This window comes from Piliocolobus tephrosceles, chromosome 1, assembly GCF_002776525.5.
Source record: "Piliocolobus tephrosceles isolate RC106 chromosome 1, ASM277652v3, whole genome shotgun sequence".
Classification (NCBI taxonomy): domain Eukaryota; kingdom Metazoa; phylum Chordata; class Mammalia; order Primates; family Cercopithecidae; genus Piliocolobus; species Piliocolobus tephrosceles.
In genome coordinates this window covers 111,092,645-111,115,824 of record NC_045434.1, presented here as the reverse complement: position 1 = coordinate 111,115,824, position 23,180 = coordinate 111,092,645, and the positions used below count along the sequence as shown (strand labels likewise).

The following is a 23,180-nucleotide window of genomic DNA, read 5'->3' as shown; positions in this document are numbered from 1 at the left end:
CATTCCCGTTGGCTTATCTACGGAAAATATGGCCTCTACATATCTCCTGTAGGTCTAGAAAGTGTTTTTTTCTGCTAGCATTGCTGGTCACTGCTTGTCTTGCCAAGCTGCCTGCCTTTCCCATCCTGGGGGAAGAGAAGAGGGAGCTGGCATTTATCCAGTGTAAATTAACCCCACAGTAATCTGGGATTACTCTCACCCAACTCCAGGGCACTATCTAGGTTACTTTACTGACACATTGTCCTGCACCCCTGGGTTTGCTGTAATTTCAGTAGGAGCCCCAGGTTTCTCTGGATCACATCACTGAGCTGGCCTCAGCCAAACCAGTGTCAGTGCTAGGGAGGGAGGGGCTAGGTCAAAGCAAGGGGGTCAGCTGCTCTAGGTCCTCCCTGGGGCAGGTGGTTGGGACTGAGCGGAAACTTCAGTACTCATAGCCTAGAAAGCAGACCATCAGGAGTCAGGTTCATGGTGGGAAACAGTGTTGCCAGGAGCCCACGGTGGCTGAGAAGCAAGGAAAATCTTTGTAGTGGGTGTCAGTGGACACCTGGCACCTACACTCTGGCCTCCAGACCCCTGGTTGCGTCTGCCTGAGAAGATATTACCGTTTTGATGCTGGTAAAAGGAGTGTTCCCTTTTTAGAATTCCTGGAAGCTCTTATTTTACCTGTAGGCAGTTGTTTTATAAGTTCTTAAGTCTTGAAGGGGTCTTGACTTGTAAAAGAAACATGTTCTGGGGAGAATCTCCCCTTCGTTGGGTCTTGTGTTCAGTGCCTGCCTGACCTGGGACCTGCTGAGCCTCAGAAGGGCCTTCGGATGTGCCAGCATGGTTAGGGACAGCAGGGGTGGAAGGCAGCAGTGTACTGCTGGTGGTCACACAGTCTGTGAGATGGGAAGTCCCATCTGTGACTGATGGGCCGTTTGCCCCAAAGTAACTTGTACAGGAGAAGGGAATTGACACAGTTTATGTGTGGATGATGGATTTTCTGCTATTTCTTGCCAGGACTGTAGGAAATATGTATCTTGAGATTTCAATTAGGGAGAGATGGATTTTTCACATTGTTACTGTCCCATGAAGCCTGAGTCACTGAACCTGCATGGTCGAGGCCTGTCTCTCCTCTGACCTGCAAAACAGAACGCAGGACTATCAAAACTGCAAGGGCCATAAAGCCTGGGCAGGTGAATCCCTTCAGCTGTAGGCCCAGGAGCCAGCCCAGGGAGAGGAAGGGGCCTCTCACAGCCACAGAGCGTGTTAGTGGCAGGTTGGCCATTTGAACTCAGGTCTTTGTACAGAAATGTCTTTTGGAGCCACCCAGTTTTTGTGGCTTTTTAAATCTCATCTGGGTCATGAAGTGGGCAGAGTACATGAAGACCCTTTGTAAATGATTGAGTTACGTAAAATGTTGTTTATTGCTAAGCAGACTCAGGGTCCACTGCTCCTTCAATCCACTGAGAGACAGATGACCCTGAGGCAGTATCACTGTGAGGATGGGAACTGTCCCTTATTAATCATAAGAGTTACCACTTAAGGGTTGCCAAGTAGGTACCAGGCATAATATTAGATGCTTCTCAAAGCCTAATTTTCTACAAAGCCAGTAAATACTAAGTACTTACTATGTGCCAGCCAGCGTTCTAACCACTTGATGTATAATATCTTACATATTCCTTGTAATATCTTGAAAGATACATGCCATTTTAATCCCTATTTTGCACAGGAGAAAACTGTGGCACAGAAAGGATAAAGAACTTGCCCAAAGTCATATAAAGGCAAGAACCAGGATTCAAATCCAGGCCTCTGTCAGCACATGCATTTTTTTTACTCCCTCACACCCTTTGCTATTAGTCGTTGTCATACCCCAGCACTTACCACCAGTGCATTCATTTGCTTATTTATTCACCATAGCCAATACTTCTGTTTGCTCTAGCATCATCCATGAAAGATTCATGGTAAATGTCCATCGCTTTAGGTCCTAACTGGACCACCCAAGCTTAGCCTTGGGCTAGCCTCTGGTGTTCCCTGAATGTGCCCTCCTCAGGGTAACTTGGCTGTTGCTGCTGTCTTTTCTCTTTTCAGCCTGAGCCTACATTTCTTTCTCTTCTGGGTCCCAGAGGACTCTTGTGTTGGCTGCCCTATCCAGACCTGTTAGGCTCATTTCCCAGAAAGCTGGCTTCCTGTCTGTCCTGGATGAGCTGACTTCTCAGAGAATAGCTGTTACATTCATTCGGCACTTAGCACAGTCAGCCTCAGGCTGCTGGCTATAAAACAAAGGAGGAGCACCCTTTGGAAGTGAGACAGCCCTGACTTTCAGTTCGGGCTCTGACATTTATTCACTGAGGGACCTTGAGCTAGTCAAGTTCCAACTCTCAGTTGGCTCATCTGTAAAAATTGGTTTAATAATAGCCCTATTGCGTGGACTGAGTAAGATCATGGAAATGAACCTACAGGTTTGGCTGACAAGGGATGACAATAAATGGTAGCAGTTCTTAGTCTTGGCAATGGCCCCTCCAACTCTCATGTTCTATGAATTTGCACCCATTTGCTGTGTCCCTAGAAGACAGAAATCCCCTTCAAGGACCAGAACCATGTCTTAGGCCTCCTTAAAGCCCCTGGACCTAGCTCGCTGCTCTGAATCCAGAGGCGTCTCAGAAGAGTCAGCTTCTCGTCCAGCAACCTGCCATCACACCTTGAAGGCCTGTTCGGGCCAGGCCCTCTGGTTGATGCCCTGGCTATCCAGGTGACTAGGATACCACACTCGCTCACTTCTCTCGAGCTCACAGTTGATGGAGACACAGTCATAAGAGCAAGTAAAAGCAATAGCATGATACGTAACAGACGTCTGAAGGGCTTACCTCAGGTCCCACTGGTCCCAGCCTCTTACTATTGGAGGAGAGATTGCTGGGGGAGCCGGCAGTCGCTCAGTGGGAAGGAAGGGGGCTCCAGCATCAGAATCAAGGGCTCTGACAGCTAACACTTGATGCTCACCACCTTCCAGGTGAAAATGGCTGGGATGAGCCTGAGGAGGAGACTGGGGCAGGGGCAAAGTATGTCTTTCCTCTGCTGGATAAAGGAAATGTTAGGGTCTTCCCAGTTCCTGGCCATGCTAGCTAGACTCTTCTGTCTGGAGCTGCAGAGGGTCTGCACTTTGGGATTGTAATTCAGGTCGAAGTGTAAATGGGAGAGGTGGGGAAGGAGGATTGAATGCCTCATATGAGAAGCATTTCCAGCTGCTGACTGAGGTGGGCAGACTGGACTGATGGGCCCCCTGGCTGTGGCCCTCTAGTCCTGACCTTGTGTCCATGTTCCTGCCAGGACCAAGATTTAAGGCTCTGGCATCTTCTCTGGGGGAGACAAGAGCCTCTGCAAAAGGAGCTGGGATTTCAGGAGGGGCCATTTCCCCTTTCCCTTCCCAGAAGGAGTGGCCAGAGCACAGGCTTGTCCTTGAGGAACCACTGGCCTGGGCGGAGGTCTGAGGTTACCTCTGGAGTGAGTCTGGGGACAAGGGTATCTGGAGATGGGGGCTGTGTCTTAGGGGTGTGTGGGAGGAGGAGGGACACAGCTAATGAGAAGCAGGTGGAAGGGCTGCATGCCCCAGCCAGGGGACAGGCTGGCTGGGATGGCCCAGTCAGTAGGAGGACCTGTCACCTCACGGACAATCCCACGGAACAGGCTCCGGGATGCCCATTCATATTCATTATGTGTGAAGTGGGCGGTTGTAAAGTTAGCTTTCTCTTCATTTAGCTGTCACTGGACAGAAAAATATGAGCTGTGGGCAGATGCCCCTGGATGAGAGCCAGTAGCCAGTCTCTGGCCTCCCTGTGCCCTCCCCTAGGAGCCCCCCATCCCACCATTGGTCCCCTCCTGGCCTCTGCCAGCCTCTGCCAGCCTCTCCTACTCTTGCTTCATTGACCTCTGGCTCACCTTTATTTTTTCTCCTGTCTCCCACTTTTGGTTTCTTTGTTTGGGTTTATCACAGATCCTTTCCTCTTCCCTCATCTTTCTAAGCCCTCTTGAGAGAGAAAGAATGGTATTTTTCCACAACCATCGCTCTATCTCTGGCACCCAGCACATTGCCAGGCTGAGTTGGTACTCAAAATGTTTGTAGAACAAACTACTCTTTCTACCTCTGACTTTGTGGGGAAGAAGGTCCAAAACTTTGCTGATCACTCCTTGGATGAAGAAACTTCTCATAGAGCGGTGTGAGCCCCGAAGTCAGAATGGTGGGCTTGAGCCCCAATTTCATTACTGTCTGGCCAGGTGAAAGAGATTCTGTTCATCAGTGGCAGCCAGGGATGTCTCTCCTTCCTACCCTGACTCTTCTCTTTCTGCTGGATCCCTTCCCGGATACAGGGGTCACACCTGTGGACCTCAGAGCCAGCGTCAGGACCGAGAGGAAAGAAATCACCAAAAGTCAGACCCTTGTATAGAGGGAAGGGGAAGGAAGGGAGGGAAGACAGACTCCTCTGGGGATACATGCGACTGTCTTGGCTGGGAAATCTGATCTGGTGGGGGACTCACCCCCTCCTCTGGAATCAGCTCAGCCCTGATGTGTCTTTGTGGGCTTGGGTTTCTCTGTGCCTGAAAGATGAGGCGTGGGGTGGGGGTGGCTGGGCTGCTGGCAGAGGCTGAATTCTGAGCAATGTGGTTGTGTTTACTGGGAGGGTGGGAGGGCCAGACCTTTTTCCTGCCTTCCAGGCTTCAGAGATAAGGCAGAAAGTGGGGATGAAGGATAGAATGGGTAATACTCTGAAACTACAAGAAAGAGTTCTGGCTTTTGTCTCTGCGCCACAGCTCAGACATGTTCCTGGGGCATCTGGAAGGAAGCCACCCCACTCCCACCACCCTGGGGTCCCAGCCCATGGGGAGCACAGAACCTCAGTGGGCACCCCTTTCTTCCATTCTACCTCCCGTCCGTTGTCAGTTTAGCCACAGTTATTTCAGCTTTTTTGCTACCCTTCCCACCCTCAGTTTTCCCTGCCACATGCACCCAGTTCTAGAACTGAGCTTTTCTCCCTGCCTCCCAGCACAGCCAAAGCCACAGAGACCCTAGGCAGGTGACAGGGCCCGGCCTGGCAGGCATCGGCCTTGAGGGCTCTGCTGCAGGACCACCTTCCCCCTTCCTTGCTGGCCCCTCAGGGGTCCTGGCCCAGCCTGCATCCTGGACACAGACCAGCCCCAAAGCAACCAGTGTCCAGCCCTGGGGATAGACTGTCACCTGGTATAAAAAAACACCACCACCTTTATTAGAATGCTGGGCAGCATTTTTTTTTCTCTCTCTCCCTTTTCTTTCTTTCTTTCTTTTTTTAAAACGTATCTTTACAAAAATGGGGATCAGGATCTCAGTCTGTGGAAATCTATTTTATTCAGAGCAACATCCAGTATCATTTCCATGGCATAGCTGTGGGCTAGTCCCATGGAAGAGATTCCAAATATGTGATGATTTCTGGTGGAATTTCTGCCCCCTTGGAGGGGAAGATGACTGCATGGCATGCTGGGAGTGCAGGCACAGGGCAGGAGTGAAGGTGGCTGGAGCTGAGGAGCCAGTGTGCCTTAGTCTATGCTGACCTTGGCGTTCACCCCCTCCTTAGTGTCAGATGCCAGCGCGCCCCCTGCTGGTGGGGGAGGGGAAGCAGGGCTGACTCCACCCCATCGTGGGAGACTCCATTTTGGTTTCCGTCTCATCATGAAGAGCTCCCCTAGTCCACTCGGCGTTCTCCTCCCATTTTCCTGGGTTCCCTGAATGATAAGCCAAGTAAGCTGTCTTAGCTGGAGAGATGACAACAGACTTGGACAAAGTCTGGAGGCAGCAGGGCAGTGTCTCCCTGCCTCCAGCCCAGAGTTCAGGTGAGGGGACTCAGTTTGGGGTAGGAAGAGTCCTGGCTGCTTTGAAGCCCCTTCTCCAAGGCAGCCCCACCTTATTCTAAGAGAAAAGACCCTGTAACGTGTTCCCTGCTCGGGGCTGACAGTGCCAGCTGTTCCCACAGGCCTCCAGAACCGTCTGGGGCTTGGAGGCAGAGGTCCTTCCTCCCTGGTGTCCAGGCAGGGGTGGGCTGGGAGCGGCTGGGAATGGAAAAGGAGGTAGGCAGCTCATTCTGCAGGCCCATGCTACCGATCACGTGGTCCAGTTCAGAAGGCCAGGTGGCTCCTTGGGCTTTACCCTGAGTGAGACGAGGCTTGGAGACTTATAGTCGCCCTCTGAGGAGGGCTCAAAGCTGTGGCCCCCCAGGGTGGGGGGAAAGCCGTGGATGGAGTAGATGCCAGGGTGAGCCACAGAGGAGGCTGGCACCCCCATGAAGCCAGTCACACTCCCATGGGGGTGGGAATATGGAGACATGCACGGGGAGGGGATGCCCTCTGGAGACACAACGCAGGGGCCCCCAGGGCTCGCGGATCCTGGACTGGCCCACAGGGAGTTCTGCAGCTGAAAAGAGAGGGAAAGAAGGCCCATGAACCGGCAGCCTCAGGAGCTGACTTCCTTACCCAGGGGCTGTCTCTTTGTCCTTGGGGCCCCAGAAACTTTGCAGGAAACCTCCACTTGGCTCAGATCTACCCCCTCCCACCCCCAACACTGGTAGTGGCATCTCAGGAGGCTCCTGCCACTGTTCTCAAAATGAAATTTTCTTCTGCGATTCCTTTGTGTTCCGCATGCATCATTCAGGAGACAGGCAAGAGCCCCGGTTTGCAGAGGAAGAAGTGAAGTGGTATACCCACCGTCATACAGAACCCTGACGCTCTCCAGGTCTCTTCATGCCAGAGCTCATATTCTTTTTGGTGACCCTGCCAGGTCCTGGCTCAGGTAGGGCTGGGGTCTTACCTGAGGGTGGCTGTCAGTGCGGGGCAGCACAGAGATGTCATAGGCAGCGGTGAAGGGGTTCCGCCCCTCCTGGATCTTCCCATAACGCTCGCGCTTCCGCCACTTGGCTCTGCGGTTCTGGAACCAGACCTGGGGGCAGGTTGGTGGGGGTGATAGGGCAGCCTTGAGGAGAGGAGCCTGCTAGGGATAGTTGATGGTTGTGTCCTCTTGTGGGATGGGGAGCAGGCTCCAGGATGGAGGATCTCAACTGTTAATCCACACTGTTACCCAGGCCAGGGAAGCCTGGGAGGAAGCCTGGGAGAGGCCCAAGCCCAAAGCGGGTTAATTGGCCCCATGGGCCTCCAGCTATCACTCTCTAGGTCGAGTCACTCTGGTCCTCCAGCCTGGTGTCTAGTAAGGGTGTTGTGGGGGCATCTGTGGGCCTCAGGGGCCCTAGGTACTTCCTGGGTATACTGTGCACATGTTTTGGGTTTCTAGTCTCCCTGCCTCATCTCCTTTTCCAAGCTACCCACCTCATAGCATCCAAGGAATCTTAGACATTTCTGTTCAGGTCATGGTCCTGTTTAAACCCTCAGTGATTCCCGGGAGACCTTGGTCCAGAGCATAGCTTCTTAACAAGGCCCCTGCCTCTCTGCACAGCCTCACGTCCTGCCAGGCAAACACATTAGATTCTTCCTGGTTGCCTCCCAAGCTCCCACCCAGCTCTTCCAAAACACTCTGCTATCTTGCTCCTTCCATCTTTTGCTTAGGTTTTCTCTTCCTGGACTACTCATCCCCTCAACACATACATCCATGCTGGGCATCCTCCACAGGACTTCCAAAATACCCTGGACCTTTCTTTGTACTCACCCCATTCCATTACCATGATCTGTTTTGGAATCTGTTTCTCCCATTTATTTGTGAGCCCTTGGCAGATAGGGGTGGCACATCTGTGTGTTGTGCACATCTGTGTACATATCTGTGATGAATTCGTTGTTTGGTATATGTGCTGTGACTGTTACATTTAAGTGTATTGGCATATATGTTTTGTATTTCTATCATTTAATCAACATTCATGTGTCAGGCTCTAAGCTAAATTTAACAATGTCAAAATAAAACCAGCCAAACAAAAACAACCCCTGCTTTCCAGGGATATCTAGCTGGGAGTCACAACAGAAGCTGTGTGTGTGTGTGTGTCAGTAATCCGTCTACCCCAGCTGGGATGAGAAATCCCACCCTAGCCTCTCAGGCTCCCTGCCCCTATGGTCATTCCTACTTACGCAGGCAGGTAAGGCACCAACAGTGAAGGGGCTATGCATACCCCATCCTCCTAGCTCCCAGGTTGCCAAGATAACAGAGCAGGCCTGCAGCAAGGTCAGCAAAAGGCCACCCCTACCTGCCCAGCTGCCTGGATTTCCTTTCTCTGCTCTCCCTCCCCTGTGGGAGGATGAGGGAGCCTGGAGCCAGTGAATCTGGCTACTGGGACTCACTTTTCTGTCACCACCCGTTCTCTCCTGGGGATCCCACTGTAGGCCTGCCCTGGGCTCTGGACCTGCCCTCTGCATTGTCTGGTGTGTAGTCTCATTCTTCCTTTCCATGGGGCAGGGTATATGGGTGGGTTTCATGCTCCTGCCAGAGAAAACATTCCTACTCTAGGGTCTCCGTCCTTCAGGGAGCTTCTAGACTAGGGCTGAGGGCCTTGTGGCTACTCCTGCACCCTCTCAGGTTGAAAAGGCCTAGGAGAGGAGCAGAGGAAGTGCTCTCCACCTCCCACAAACACTTGCTTCAGGAAGAGTTGGTTAGACCACACCCCGGAGGCCTGCTGAGGTAACTCCATGGGCCGTTCCCATGGCTTATATCATGTGGGGTTGCCTTGAATGCCGGGCCTTTCGTCCTGATGACCTCAGCCCCTGGGGGTCTTGGGGGACAGTCTTGAAAGTCTGTTTTGGCTGCCACCTGGGAGGAGCAGGGAGGCAGGAGGACTCAGCAGAAAAGGGGAAATAGCCCAAGTCTCTCTCATCTTGCTGGATGCAGCTGTAGGGCCTTGTCTGTTAGATGACAGCGCCTGGCCTCTTTACAGACTGGCCTGCCAGTCCCCATATCCTGCCAGGACTGTCTCCTGCCCTAGTGCCTTCACAAAGAGTCTCTGGAAGGGCCCCATACAGGGTAAGATAGCATGAGCTTTGTTCCTGCTAAGTCTCCTCTATGGTGGGAGAGAGTCTCCTCCGCCTAAGAGGTCACCTCCTCACCTTTCCCCAGAACTCCAACCCACCCCTCCCAGTGCCTCCTGCTTGGTATCGGGAAGCCTGCTATGACTGAGCCGGTTCAGTGCAAGCCAGTGAATGGCCATCTTCCTCCTGGGCCAGACTCTTACTGAAACTCCTTCCCCATCCCCAGCCTGCTTGCCACCTTCATGTGCTTTGACACTTCCAACATGCTTGAACGTGGGCTTCCCTTGCCTTCCTCCCTTCTCAGCATTTACCCACCCACAGGCTGGGCTCCCTTCATGTAAAACTGGCCACAGCCCCTCTGGGAAGCCCTAGCGCCTGGTCTCCATGGGGGAGTTTGTTAGGGTGGGGAAGGGCTCCCAGTCAGCCTTTCCCAGCCAGGGTCTGAGCGCTGGCAGGGACCCAAGGTCGATGGCTCCTGATGACTTTGAGAATCACTGACTCTGAGACCTCCCGACAGGGACCTTCCCATTCTAGGCAGCCACCTCGGGAGCAGCCCTGATATGTATTCGGCACTTCACCGCTTCCAAAATGTGGCCATCCCTGTGATCCTCAAGATAGTCCCTACGCAGCCAGTCCCATCATTCCTGAACTCCATTCTGGCCCATCCCAGCCATTCCTGAACTGGGAAACAGACTGAGAGATTCATTAACATACCCCAAATCACCTCCAGTAAGTGGCAGAGTTAGGACTCCCACACAGGTGATGGCTCCCAGAGGCCATCGCCCTTACACCCAAGCATAAGCCTCAGTTTGGGCCAGAAGAGCCTGTGGCTGCAGCAGAGCTGGATGTGAGGGTGAGCCAGGAGGGGAAGGCTGAGGCAGGCCCCTGGGAAAGGTAGCTCTGGGAGGCACCAGTGCCCACCTCTCCCAGCCCTTCCAGGGTCTGGTCACTGTGTGGTAGAGGCAGCCAGAGAGCCCCATCCCCGCAGTGCCCTCACCTGTACCCGGGCCTCGGTCAGGTCTGTGCGCAAAGCCAGCTGCTCCCGGGCGTACACATCAGGATAGTGGGTTTTCTGGAAGACCTTCTCCAGCTCCTCCAGCTGGAATGTGCTGAAGGTCGTGCGGTTACGGCGCTTCTTGCTCTTGTTCTTGGCCAACTCCATGGAGTCGGGGAGTCCCGGGGAAAGAGGAAGACGCAGGCTGGCCAGGCAGGAGCCTGGGGAGCCTTGCAAGTTAGAGGGCCCGTCTCTGGGGCCCCCTCGGCAGTCCAAGGGCAGCTGGGGGAAGCTGGCAGCTTTGGAGGCCTTCTCCTCAGCTGCAATGGAGAACACAAAAAGGAGGATGGCAACTGAACCAGGGGCTTTTGTGGGTTGGAGTCTCCGCCTCCCCCTTCCTTTCCCTTCCCTTCCTCCCAGGCGGCCACCCTCCATGGGAGCCTGGCATTTAGAGGCCTGCCTGCTGAGCCTCCAGCTGGGGAGGGGGCCCTGGGGAACTATGTGCTCTGTGGTCTGGGCGGATCTGCTGGGGCCAGAATGGGGTTCATTTCGGGGAAGTGCTCTGTGGTAGTGCGTTCCGCAGGGACGTGAGAGGACTGGCGCCGCAGCAGGACCACCACCCTGGCAAGGCCAAGCATGGGGGCAGAGGGCGGGGTGAGGATGGGATGGCTGACATCTCCTGCTCCTGCCAGAAAGTGCTTCCTTGTTCCTAACTCTGCAGGCCTTGGTTCCCAGGCCCTTATGCCCACACCACTGCTCCCAGGGCCAGGCAGGCAGTGGATGTGGGTGCTCAGACCACCTTTGGCTGGTCTGGCTGAACTTTATTCTCTGAACCCCCCGTCTCAGGTCAATATCAAATTCCCCAGCTCTGGTGTAAGAAGGGCAAGATGGGACAAAGAAGCTTCCAGAGGGATTGCCTCTCTCCATTCCTCCTAAAATTGTGGTGTCTGGGCAAGGACTTAAGCTCCTCCATCTAGAGAGAAGCAGAACTGAGATAGGCTGTGCTCAAAGAAGGAGAGTTGGGGACCAGTGTCACAACAGGGCACAGCCCCCTGTCCCCATCATTCCCATCATTGCCCACCCCCTCCTTCCTCAGGAGTTTCTGACTGCTCCCCCATTGCCTGTGTTTAACAGGCAGGGAAGGACTTGATTGCAGACTGGAACAGTTTCCAGCAGCCCCACTCTGACATGCTAACCCTCACTCCAGAAACTTGGCGGAGCCTCACCACAGCGGATTGACCGATGGAGCATGGTGAAAAATAGGTCACCCTGATTGCCTACGCCCTCTCCCTCTGGCGAGGACCCCCAGCAGCGTCCCCATGAAATCCCTCCTCAACAATCCACTGGGATGGCAGCTGAGACGCCACAAAGACGCCCCACTGACTCACACAGCCTCTTGCCTGGCTCTGGGCCCATCTCCAGTGGAGGCCTGGCCCTGAGGAGACCCAGCTAGCTAGCACAAGAGGCAGTTTCTTCCCAGGACTTGGTGTCAGGATCACAGCTGTGGTTGGGGGAGGATGGGACTGGAGGAATGGGCCTCTCAGGATCTGGGTCTGATGAGTCCCTGTCTGCACTATGAAGGACAAATCAGGCAGGGTCCCCCTCAGCTGGAAGGTGGTCAGTTACTTTCCAGGACTACCCAGGCCATGAAATAAGCTCCCAGTGTGTGTCCTGGAGGACCGGGAGAGTCAGGCAGGGCTACCTAGCCTTGGACCATGCCCAGCCTGTACACAGGTAGCCCATCCTTCACAACTCAGGTAGAGCACAGGGGAGAAACTGTTCCAGTCCCCTGACTTCCATTCTTGGGCCAGCACATTTCAGGTTTAGGGGCAGTTCTATTTGATAGAAGCTTAGGAAGGAAGACTCACAGAAGTTGAATTAAATAATTGAAAATGATCAGGAAGACTAGGGACACTGGAATGGGAAATCTGCCCCCCCCCCCCCCCCCCCCCCCCGCTGCCACCACCACACACATACACACAGCAGGCCATGGAAATGTTCAGCCTGAGAAGGAAGAGTCTTGGTGTCTTGGGTTCGTAGGGAGGCAGCGCTGGACTCCAGGCAGAAAAGGAGTGAGGGTAGCTCAGGGCTAAGGGTCAGGGCTGGGGTTCAAGAGTACTGACATCCCAGCAGAGGCCCTCCAAAGCCCTGGGGCTTGCTCTTCTGCCTCTTGGGTCTCAATAGGACCTGCCCAGAGGAAGTGACCAGATCTGGGGCCCTGGGACTTGTGTTCCTGAACTTGAGCCACCAAGCTGCCAGGGACAAGGGATGAAAGTGCAGTAGGACTTCTCAGAACAGCTTCCCCAAGGAAGAGGCCAAGCCTGCTGACCTTTACCCAACTCCCATGTCTTCCTAGTCTACAGCCCTCTCAAGGGACCACAGAACTGCTCTCTCCCTCATTGTCATTGCCCTGAAATCTCCTCCATCTACCTGGAGGACATCAGGGGGAGGGTGGCATCCCCCCACTTTGGAAGAGAGGGACACTCCTCAGAGAATACAGAGCAGCCTCCTGAGGAGCAAGGCCCAGAAGAGGAAAGGGATAGAACTGGGATAAATGGAAGGTGGAATCCAGGAAAGACAGGCCAGGAATAGCAGCCAGCAGCTTGAACCTAAGCTTGTAAAGGAGAGAGGGCTGCTGAGGATGGGGCACATATGAGGTGTGTATGGGCTGTGCAGGGCAGTCACTGCACCTGATCCAGACACTGGGTGGTTAAGGTGGGGTACTCATGTTGGAGACAGCCTGAGACTGAGCGCTGGGGTGTCTTCTGCCTGCATACCGGCAGGACCACAGCAGCAGCTGTTGGGTGTGAAAGCCAGGAGCCTTTTAATGTAGTAAAGGAGCTCTCTGTCCCTGACCCAGCTCTCAGGCCTGCCGCACCCTGAGCACCCCTCACCCGGAGGAGTGCCAGAGCCCCTATTAGCAGCTGCTTCTAAGCCACTGTGCAGCCAGGAAGCAGGGCCGCAGCAGGCCTGAGTGCTCCACTGTCCCCACAGAAGGCATCCATCCATTGAGGCAGCGGGACCAGCCTCAGCTTTCACATTTCGCCGCAGCCTTGTTCCGCGCCGCACTTTTTCCTCCGGCCACTGTGGGGTCGCTAAGGGACCTGCAGAGCTCACTGAGGCCCAGGCTCCTGCAGCTCCCGCCGAAGACTCAAAGCCAGCGTGGACATAAACGCCGGGGGCAGGACCCCGGTGAGGCCTCGGTTCCCTTCTTGGGGGTTCTCAGCCTTGACCCAGAAGCCTCAGCCCGGGTCTAAGAACTTGGGACTCCCTCCTCGACGACGTCGGCGGTCGGCCGGGTCATCCGGCTGAGGGCCTCAGCGGCAGCCGGCAAAACTCTAGTAGGAGTCGCTTGCCGAGGGCGTGTTTGGACGTCAGAGCCAAACCCGGGGACAGACTAGCCAAGGGCGGAGGGCGCGAGAGTGGCTGGCAGGGCCAGTACGCAGCCTGGGTTCAGAGCAGGGCTGGGCGTTCTCAGCAAAGGGCGGCCTGGGGCTGCGCGGGCGGCTGGCGGCAGGCGGGAGAGGAGCGAGGTGCGCCAGGCTCTGGGGCGCGCAACTGCCCAGCCTTGTGAAAGATCGCGCCGCAGATGGAACGCAGCTGCACGCTCACTCGTATGGACTGGAAACGCTCCGAGCCGGTTATTTTAAAAACGGGGAAATAAGGCGGGTTCCCTCTTCGCCCGCCACTTCCCACAGAGTAGGCTGCGTGGCCCTGGGGGCTGATTGTCCCCAAGCAGCCAGGCTCCACCGCGCCGCACTGCGCGGAGGTCCGCTCTGCCGCAGGGACGCTGGCCACCCGTCGAACACCGGCCAGAGCGCCAGAGGCGAGCGGCCGCCAGGATCTCTACCAGGCCCTGCTCGCACCCGCCTGCCTACCTACCTTTCGTTTGGCCTGTCCTTCGCTCAATTGAAATCGTTAATTTTCTTACCCTCCTTGTTCTCATTTTGATATATTCCACGCTTTAAACATGCTCCGTTTTCTTTTGTTTGGTCTGCTCCCTCCCTCTTTGTCCTTTCCCCCTTCTCTAGTTATCCGTTTTGTTCGATCTTGCTCCTGCTTTTTTTATTCGTTCGTTCCTCATTTATTCATTTCAGTTCATCCCAGCTCGCCCACTGCCATTTATCCTCTCGTTCTCGCCGCGCTCTCCGTTGTTTTGTTCAATTTCTCTTCCCCTTTTCTTGGTGGTCGTTCGCTTTCTTTGGTTTTCTTTCTCGGTATTTCGTTGTCAAGGACACTCTTGCGGTCGGATCCCAGGGTGCTGGGATCCTCCCGGCCGCTCGTTCCCCACCAGCGCTCTCTGCAGTTCGCGCGGCACCGGTGTGGTACGGGAGCCCGAGCGGTCGGTGCCGGGTACGGGGCGCCTAACAGGGACGCGGGCCCGGTGGGGGTGGCTCCTGCCCGACGCGGAGCGCTGAGCCAGGCCGGGTACCTGTCCCTGGCGGTGCTCACCGCGCTGCGCGGCCGCTGCCGTCTGGCTGGGATCAGAGGAGCCAGGCCAACTGCTTCTCATTAAGTCCCAACTGTGGTTTTTATCAGGAGAGCCTCTTTCAAAGGGCACAGACACGAAGCTCCGCGGACTCGTTCATTTCCTTCGTTGAACCCCACACACTTCCCCGCCCTCTTAGACACATTCCCACCGCCCCGGCTGGGCGAAAGCTGGAGATGCCCGGCCACTCCGTGGAGGCCCGCGAGGCGCCAGCCGGGCGGCGGCAGGGGGTTGAGGCGGATCTTGGAGGATCCAGCTCTGGGCCTAGGCTGCGGGATATGGCAGCACAGATAAGGTGGGTGCGGTTTGGGCGCCGAGACGCCTTACGGGTCAAAGGGTGCGGCGGACGGTGGTAGAGCTGCCCATCAGCCTGCCAGGCCCCTGCCTTCAGGCGCATTCTCAGGTGCCGGCGCGGTCCGGCCAGCCTTAGCACAGGGCACCGGCCCGGGAGCCCACGGCGCCTGGGGGTTAGGTTGCCCAGAGCTGCTCCTGACTGCCCAGCGGTGATGATCCAGCGCAGGGAAGCCAAGACTGCCAGAAGGGCGGCTATCATCGTGCATAACGGCAGGGAGGCCAGCTTAGTATGATAAATAAGAATAGTTATTCCGTCTTGAGGACAGCCCTGGCATTGCACGACCAGTCGCGGCCAGACCGTGCCAGTCTGCCGCACAGGCAGCACCCTTCCTGTGAAGGCTAGGCCTGGGGAGGAGAGGCGGGCCAAGGCCAGGCCGCAGTCCCCAGCCTACCCCGATTTGGCCACTCTAGGTCGAGGCCCAGCCTCAGGGCCCTCAAAGGGCGCCAGACACAAAAGCCGCGCTTCTTGGTCAGGGCTCAGTGTGGCTCCACAGCCCTCGGCCCGGTCTGGGCTTCGGGGTAGGTGGCAGTTCCAGTCCAACTTCGGCAAAGCATGCTCTCTCCTTCCCAGGTCCGGCTGCTTTCGGGCCCGGACTGGACCCCGGGCCGTCGCCACTGCACCTTCCCTCGACCTCCCGCCTCCCATTCCCGCTGCCGAGGGAGGAACGGTGGTTCAGCCTCCCGCCCCGCACTGGCCTTTGCCTGGCCCGGGCCAGCGCCAACTCGGCTTCCGTGGGAGCCGTGGCGAAAGGCGAGAGGGGCAAAAAGTTGAGAAATAATCGAGCGGGAGAGATAAGCAGGAAGGCTCGGGTGAGCCTGGGTAAGGAAGAAGGAGAGAGGTCGGGCTGCGCGCTACGCCCCGCGCCGCGCGTTACCTTCCGCGGAGCCCTCGTAGAAGTGGCCGCCGTTGAGCGCCGGGTCGGGCCCAAGGTCCCGCAGGTACTTGGCGGGCGGCTTGGCCGGCTCTGGGAGGTAGGGCTCCAGGGGCCCGCAGGCCGGAAAGCGGGTCAGCCGCGGGCCGCGGGGCGGCGCGGGGTGCAGGTGAGGCGCAGCGGCTGGGGTTCCCTGCGGGCCCGGAGGCTCGTCCCCCGAGGCCACATAGGGGCCGGGTGCAGGCCCCACGCGGAAAGGCGCGCAGTGCTCGGGGTCCATGCCGGCTCAGGGCGCACAGGCCTCCGGGGCTCCGGGACTCGCGTTGCCCGCGCGGCCTGTGAGCGCCCGCCAAAGGGGAGGGACCTGGGCGACGGGGGCGCGGAGCCCCCGGGAGCGGCGCGCGCCGCGGGGGGCGGGGGGCAGTCGAGGGGGCCGCGCCTCTGACTTAATGCTGGAACCATCCACGTCACGTGTGGCCCCGTGCGGGTTAACCCCTCGGAGCCCGGGAACCCCCTCCCCCCATTCACCCAGAGCCCAGTCCCAGGCAGCTCTGGAGAGGATGAAGCAGCCTCCTCTCTAGGGCAGAATCCCTTTGTCTACCCATCCAGGTGAGTCTTTTGCTCAGAGCACACCCGTGGTCCTGATATCCAGCCTGGAGGCTCTTGCCCCTAGAGGGGTGAGGCCGTGTGGGCATCCCCCCCAAACACTTTTAGGCCTGGACTCCGGACATCAGCCTGGGATGAGGGCCTGGGCAGGCAGCAGGCAGGCCTTAGGCTGCAATTTTACCTAGGTCTCCACTGGGAGCTGGACAAAATGTTGCCTCAGTAAAAAATACCTCCCTTAGAGATCTCTTGTTTCTCACAGTGAAAGGAGCTATTGGGAGTGTTGTGTGGAAGCAGATCTAAGCTGGGAATGGGGTGCTGGGGAGCTTGGGCCTGGACACTATCGTTCATTCGCTATGGGTCCTTGAGCCAATCATTAGTGTCCTCATCTGACTGTGGAGGTCGGGCCAAGCCAACTCTGGGTCTTTCTATGTATTTGAGGTGTGTTTCAGAAGTAGAGGCAGGGCCAGAGCAGACAGGAGACTCCCACGGGCAGCTCAGGACTGAACAGTGTCCTGCAGGGGCAGCCTTTGGAACAGGTGGAGGATGAGCAGAAGGGCTGGTGTTTCCTCTGGCAGCAGCTTGGAGTGAATGCCTCTCAATGGGCAGATGACCCAAGTGTCTGGGGATCCACTGGAGAGACTGTCTGCAGCTCAGACCTCAGGGCTGTGCTCCCCTAGGCCTGATGATTCAGAAGGGGGGAGAGTAGAACTGCATCTTCTAAGAGTTGAGCCTCCCCAACCAAAAGGAAACAGGATTAGAGCAGTAGCTTAGAATTTTGGAAAAGAGAAATAACCACCACCCTACCTAAGGTCTGGGGAGAAACACCCAAGGACCCGAGGACCCTGCTCGCTTCCAATGGATTGAGGAGCCTGTGGGACTGGGTTAAACTGTTTTTATTTTCAATGCCCCCGAGACTAGCAAGAGAGGTGGGGAGTCAACATCATTTGTATTTCATTTGAATTCTCAATTTTTAAAGGAATCCAAGAGTCCTGGTGTGAACACCTCCCTCTTCCGCTGGGGGCTTAGAAGGGGTTTCTTGGCTCCTCAGCCAGAGTTGGGCTGTAAATCAAGACCAAACAGGAGCCAGAAGCCTTGCATCTCACAAGGAGTCATTAAGCCGTTATTAAACATACCATAACTTCTCTGAAGCCTTATTGGTTTCAACACCACATTGGAGGCATTATGGCCATTAGAGCCCCTAATTATGGAATGCAGACTGGCCAGAGAGATGGGAGCACCTGGGGGGGGTATTTCTAGTCAAGAGGGAGGTTTGACTTGAAATTAAGCTTCCCTTCTGGCCTCTCCAGAGGGATCCTTTCTCCAGGATCTAGTGGATCCAGCTCTGGGCAACCAATTTCAACCGATCACCTTTGCCCATTAATAAGGTTTTTCAATAGTTGTTGATTGGATATCGTTTTGTTTTGTTTTTTTTTTTTTTCTGTCTCTCTTGCCCGTACCTGTGAAATTGGATATTGTTGACTTTCTAGGAGGACATCAATTCAGGATATCTATTCTATTCAATAGAGTTATCAAGCAGTTTACTGTGAAGGATGCAAATATCACCCAGGAAAATGTCACCAACAATTTAAACAAGGCAGCCTGAATCAAAGGCTGAGTCTTTGCCTCCCATGACAACCTTGCTGAGCCTCAGTTTCCTCCTCATAAAGGTGGGCCACACATGGAAGTAGGATATTTGCAACGCATTCGTGTTTTGATGCAGTGTTAATTTAACAGATGGTGGATGATTACCATCTCCAGTGGGTTCCATCACTGATTAGGTAGAAGTCTTCTGACTTCAGACTGAATGGGCCTAAGGCTGGAGCTGAACAGAGATGCAAGGACCTGCATCCACTTTCAAGCCCAGAAGTTTCTCTTGACATGCTCCCACTCTCTGAACAGAGCCAATTTCCATGCTGGGATGGTGTTACCAATTAAACTGAGGAGAGAAAAAACCCTAGACTACATGGGAGTTTTGTGGGTAAGTGGAGCTGTCCCTCCTGGGAGAGTTTTCTTCCAGAACCACACAAATCAGCACACTGGCAGGAGACTTTTCCACTGTCTTTTAGGCCATTTATGCAAACTTTTATCTATCTCTGTGTGGTCTGGAAAGAGTTTGATGGAGCAGGTGCATAGAAATCTCAAAAACAGCAATCTCAGAGTTAATAAATTTTCCTTCTTACGGGGGCTGGGAGATCATGGAGTGCCACAAAGGCCCTCATATTACAGGTAAAAACAACAGCCAACACATATACCTACGGTGTGCTGGGTGCTAGCTCATGTATTCTACATACATTGTTTTTATTAATTTTTATTTTATTTTATTTTTTTAGATGGAGTCTCAGTTGCCCAGGCTGGAGCACAGTGGCCATGATCTCAGCTCACTGCAACTTCCGCCTCCCAGGTTCAAGCGATTCTCCTGCCTCAGCCTCCCAAATAGCTAGGATTACAGGCATGTGCCACCATGCCTGTCTAAGATTGGTTTATTTAATCCTCACAGCTCAATGAAACAGGTACCCTGTTTTCTAGAGAAAGAGACTGAGGCCAGGAGGGAGCCATTTGTTCAGGCACAAATGGGGTTTCTTGGCTCTTTTGTGCCAGTTTGTGCCAGAACCAGAATTTATACTCAGATCCACGGTCCCCCACTCCGCATGACTCCTCAGCCCTTTTTTATTTAACGAAGTTGAAATCATTCACTGTGCACCCTCATTTTCCCAAGGAGAAGGCTGGGACTCCTTCTGGAAAGGAAGGCTGAGGCTAGAGTGAACTGAGGACACTGCAGTGCTGCTTTCACGATCAGCAGATGACATCTGTCGAGACTCACATGCCTAGCTGCGGCCGCTGGTACAGTAGGTGGAGGGTGGTTTCTGCTAAGCTGAGACCAAATGAAACAGAGTGCTTAACACTTGAGAGGTTTATGACCAACACAGCCAGATGTGGGGCAGAATTTTAAGATAATTTGTGAGTTTACCATTCATGCTGTTTAATAATCAATTGAATTATAACAGCATTTGTCACTGAAAAATTGTCCGTGGCGTAAGAGATGAGTGGATGGCAAGATCCAGATAATTCCAGGCCCTGTAATGAAAAAACTGAACAAAACCCCTCTCCATCTGCTGAGAAGAGCTACCTTTTAAATGGAAATGATACTTACTAGCTGTTTTACACTGGCTGAATGTTTAATTCATTCATTTAATAGGAGAGCCTACCATGTGATCCCCATTTGCTGGTACCAGGATACAGTGGCACACACGACATGTGATCCCTGCCTTCACAGTGCTTACACTTTGCTGGAATGGAAGTGTCTCATCCACACTGAAGAAAATCGTCATTTGGATGTGAATTAGAGTAGAATCTGGTCTTGTGAGAAGAGTTCCTGGTTTTGGGCCTCAACTGTAAGGTCAATTCTTCATTTAGAGAAACATCAGCCCCGGCACCACATTCCCTTTCATTCTCTACTTCCCTCAGCCTGCACCACAGGAAGGACAATGCGCTTCTTTCCCCCTCAGTGGATGTCCAGAAGGGATCGGCACGATGAGAAAGAGGTAACCTCAGATCTGAGATTTGCTTGACATATACAAAACTTCTTTCCGACAGGGAAAACTCAGTTGCTTTTTTTTTCCTTCAATGGAAAGACAGTTGGTATTATGTTTGTCCTGTTTAGATTCTGAAATCCTAAATTGATTCATATAGAAATTCTGGGTTTGGGAACCCAAGAAGATTGTTTCTCATTAGTGACATTCTTCCTGGAAGGTCAGGCTGAGGAATGGTAAATAAACCTGTGGATCTCGTGCTTCCTTCTCACTCATGATGAGAGAGCGAGAGTGAGAGCGAGAGCGGAGAGGAGAGGAGAGGAGGAGAAGAGAGGAGAGAAGAGAAGAGAGGACAGGAGGAGACAAGAGGGGAGGGGAGGGGAGGGGAGGGGAAGGGAGGGGAGGGAAAGGAAAAGAAAAGAAAAAAACTTTGTGTTGTGGACACCCAGACTCCTTGGCTGTGATTCTAACAACCCAGGCTGAAGTCTGCTTTGGAGTAAAATTTCTGGGAAGTTTTTTCTCTTTCATTGATTTGATCTGATTCATTGGAAAGACACTTAACCTCTCTGTGCTACAGGTTTTTATGCGAAAATGGGAAGAAATGAGTCTGCACTCCAGCTTTATGGGAATGAATGTGATAGTAATTATACACATGTTTCTTGAGCTTGAATTCACCACTGAACCTATGGTTTTCTGCTCATTCTCTCTGCCCAGGTCACTGAGATTGGGTTGTAATGGAGGGAGGGGGCCAGAGAGGCGGAGCTGTGTCTCTTCTGTGGTAGACCTGAGTTTGACCTGTTGCCTTTGTGTGAAGGTGAATAGATTCTGTGGCAAGTGCTGGCATGGACCATAGAGAAGTCATTTTGTAAAGGAGTTTTTTTTTGTTTTTTGAGATGGAGTCTTGCTCTGTTGCCCAGGCTGGAGTGCAGTGGTGCAACCTTGGGTCACTGAAACCTCTGCCTCCTGGGTTTAAGCAGTTATCCTGCCTCAGCCTCCTGAGTAGCTGGGATTACAGGCATGCGTTACCACACCCTGCTAATTTTGTATTTTTAGTAAAGACAGGGTTTCACCATGTTGGCCAGTCTGGTCACGAACTCCTGACCTCAGGTGATCCACCTGCCTCAGCCTTCCAAAGTGCTGGGATAACAGGTATGAGCCAGCACACCCAGTTTTGTAGAGGAGTTTTGATGAACTAATTCTTGATATAAAACAGACCCTTCTGTTTTAGGTTAGACTTTTTGGCAATTTTAACAGTTTGATTAATTTTTATGCATTCCTTTATTCACCAAGCATTTATTGACTACCTGCCATGTGCCAGATAGTGGGGTCACACAGTGAGAACAGATCCTGAGAGAGTACCACTTACTCCCAGGGCTTTTCCAGACTAGCAGAAGAAAGACACAAAGCAACAGGCATTTACGCCATGGAGTGTGACTGTGCTGAGGGTGGGAGAGCACAGGGGGCCTGGGAGCTAGGAGAAGGGCAGCTGTCCCAGCTTTGGGCTGGAGGCAGCTGGTCAGGGAATGCTTTAAGTTTGAATCTGGGAATCTGGAAAGTTGAGTGGGGGGTGCCTGGGTGAAGGAGTACTAAGGGGCAGAGAGAGAGGGCATTCCAGAGAGAATGGCCCAAGAGTGAAAGCAAGGAAGCCAAGCTCAGGGAACTCAATTTGTTGAATATTCCTGGAGCCTGGAGAAAGAAGAGAGGTTGGGGTAGGAAAAGAGAGACAAAGTCCACAAGAATCTAGAGACTCTAAACTCTGTGGTGGGGAGAATGGCACTACAGGCATTGGGTCTGCAGTGTCTGCCAAGCACAGCTTGAAGCACCCAGTCACTAGTGGAAGATACGGAGGAAGCCCCAGGCCCAGGGAAGCACCCCTACTCTAAAGGGGGGACCCAGGACCCACACCAGCAGGACACATTAAGAAAATACAAAAACAAGAACACCTCCAGGAAGAAGAACAGAAAGCACGTTTGTTTGCTGGGAGTCATGAGGTGGAGAATTGAATGGATGGGGCAGAGAAGAGTGACGTGGGCAGGGCGGTGCAGTCTGTGAGGCCTTTTGGAGCCATATTTTGACTCTTACAGGGAATGCTGGCTAGGGCACCCCTTGAACTCATTTCACCAGGAAATCCATTGTTTCCAGAGTGCAGATTCCAGATTTGTTATTTTACAGAGCTAATAAGTATGTAATTATCACATTTGGAGCCTTTCAAAGGAAATGCAAACACACACCACTGAACACCCTGAAAAATGTGAGTGAAACCCACTCCGGAGTTCTGGAAGGAGCTCCTCACCATGTCACACAGAAGCATCTACCCCAGCCCAGGGTCTGCTCCTACACTAGAGGAAGAGAGAGGAGGGAGACTGGGCCTGAACTTCACAAGGAACTGGAAGAAAAACAAGAGAAGAGGGTAGAAGGGCCTCTGCCCAGCTTCCAGACTCCTCTGGAGTCTCCAGGGAAGGAGAGGTAGAGGGTAGGTCATAATGATAAAATCTACTATTTACAGAACACTTACCATGTGCCAGGAAAACACCATCTCATCTGATCTTTACAGTGTTATAAAGTTGGTGTTCATATTCTCATTTTACGGATGAAGAAACTGAGATTGGACTGCGTGTTAGTTGTCTAATGCTGCATAACAAATCACCCAAAACACAGTGATTAAAACAACAATAGGTAGTTACTGTGGGTCAGGGATTCAGGAGCAGCTTGGCTGAGTGGTTCTGGCTTGAGGTCTCTCAGGACGGCAAGTTAAATATTGGCTGGGCTACATGATTCTGCAGGCTTGACTGGGCTTGGAGGACCTGTTTGCAAGGTGGCTTGCTCACATGGTTGGCAAGTTGGTGTAGGCTGTTGACTGGAGGCCTCCATCCTTCTCCATGTGAGTCTCTCCCCAGGGCTGACTGAGTGTGTGTCCCCACCACCTGGTAGCTGGCTTCCCCCACAGCAAATGGCCCAAGAGAGCAAAGTGGAAGCTGCAGTGCTGTTTATGGCCTGGCCTTGACTCACTCACCAGTACTGCTGCCATAGTCTGCTGGTCACACCGGCCAGTTCTACTTTAGCACGAGAGAGAGGATTATACAAGGTGAGGCCCCTTGAAGGTCATCCTGGAGGCCAGCTACTGGTTCAGAAACTCCCCCATATCCCACCACGGATAAGTGCGGCTGGGATTCAAATCCAAGTGGTCTGACTTCAAAGGCAAGGTTCTAATGCTAATTATTGGGTCAGGAGTGGCTATCTTGATGGGTTAAGAGGAGTCAAAGGTTTACAACTGTCACAAATAATTACTGGGCAATGACAGTCATGTTGTCTATCCTGAGAAAGACTGGGAATTGGACCAAGGTGTGCCCTGGCTTTCTCTACACCCTGGCTGTTCG

General features: G+C 53.6%; 1 protein-coding gene across 1 annotated transcript; it reads right to left on the bottom strand.

Moving 5' to 3' along the window:
- Positions 1-5,334: 5,334 nt before the first annotated feature.
- Positions 5,335-16,035, bottom strand: ALX3 (ALX homeobox 3). The gene is made up of 4 exons (XM_023232682.1): positions 15,671-16,035; positions 9,956-10,272; positions 6,809-6,937; positions 5,335-6,415 (listed from the first exon to the last, which is right to left on the bottom strand). Exons 1-4 carry the CDS (start codon positions 15,945-15,947, stop codon positions 6,107-6,109), a joined length of 1,032 nt encoding a protein of 343 aa, XP_023088450.1. The 5' UTR covers positions 15,948-16,035; the 3' UTR covers positions 5,335-6,106.
- Between the last annotated feature and the right edge of the window lie 7,145 nt (positions 16,036-23,180).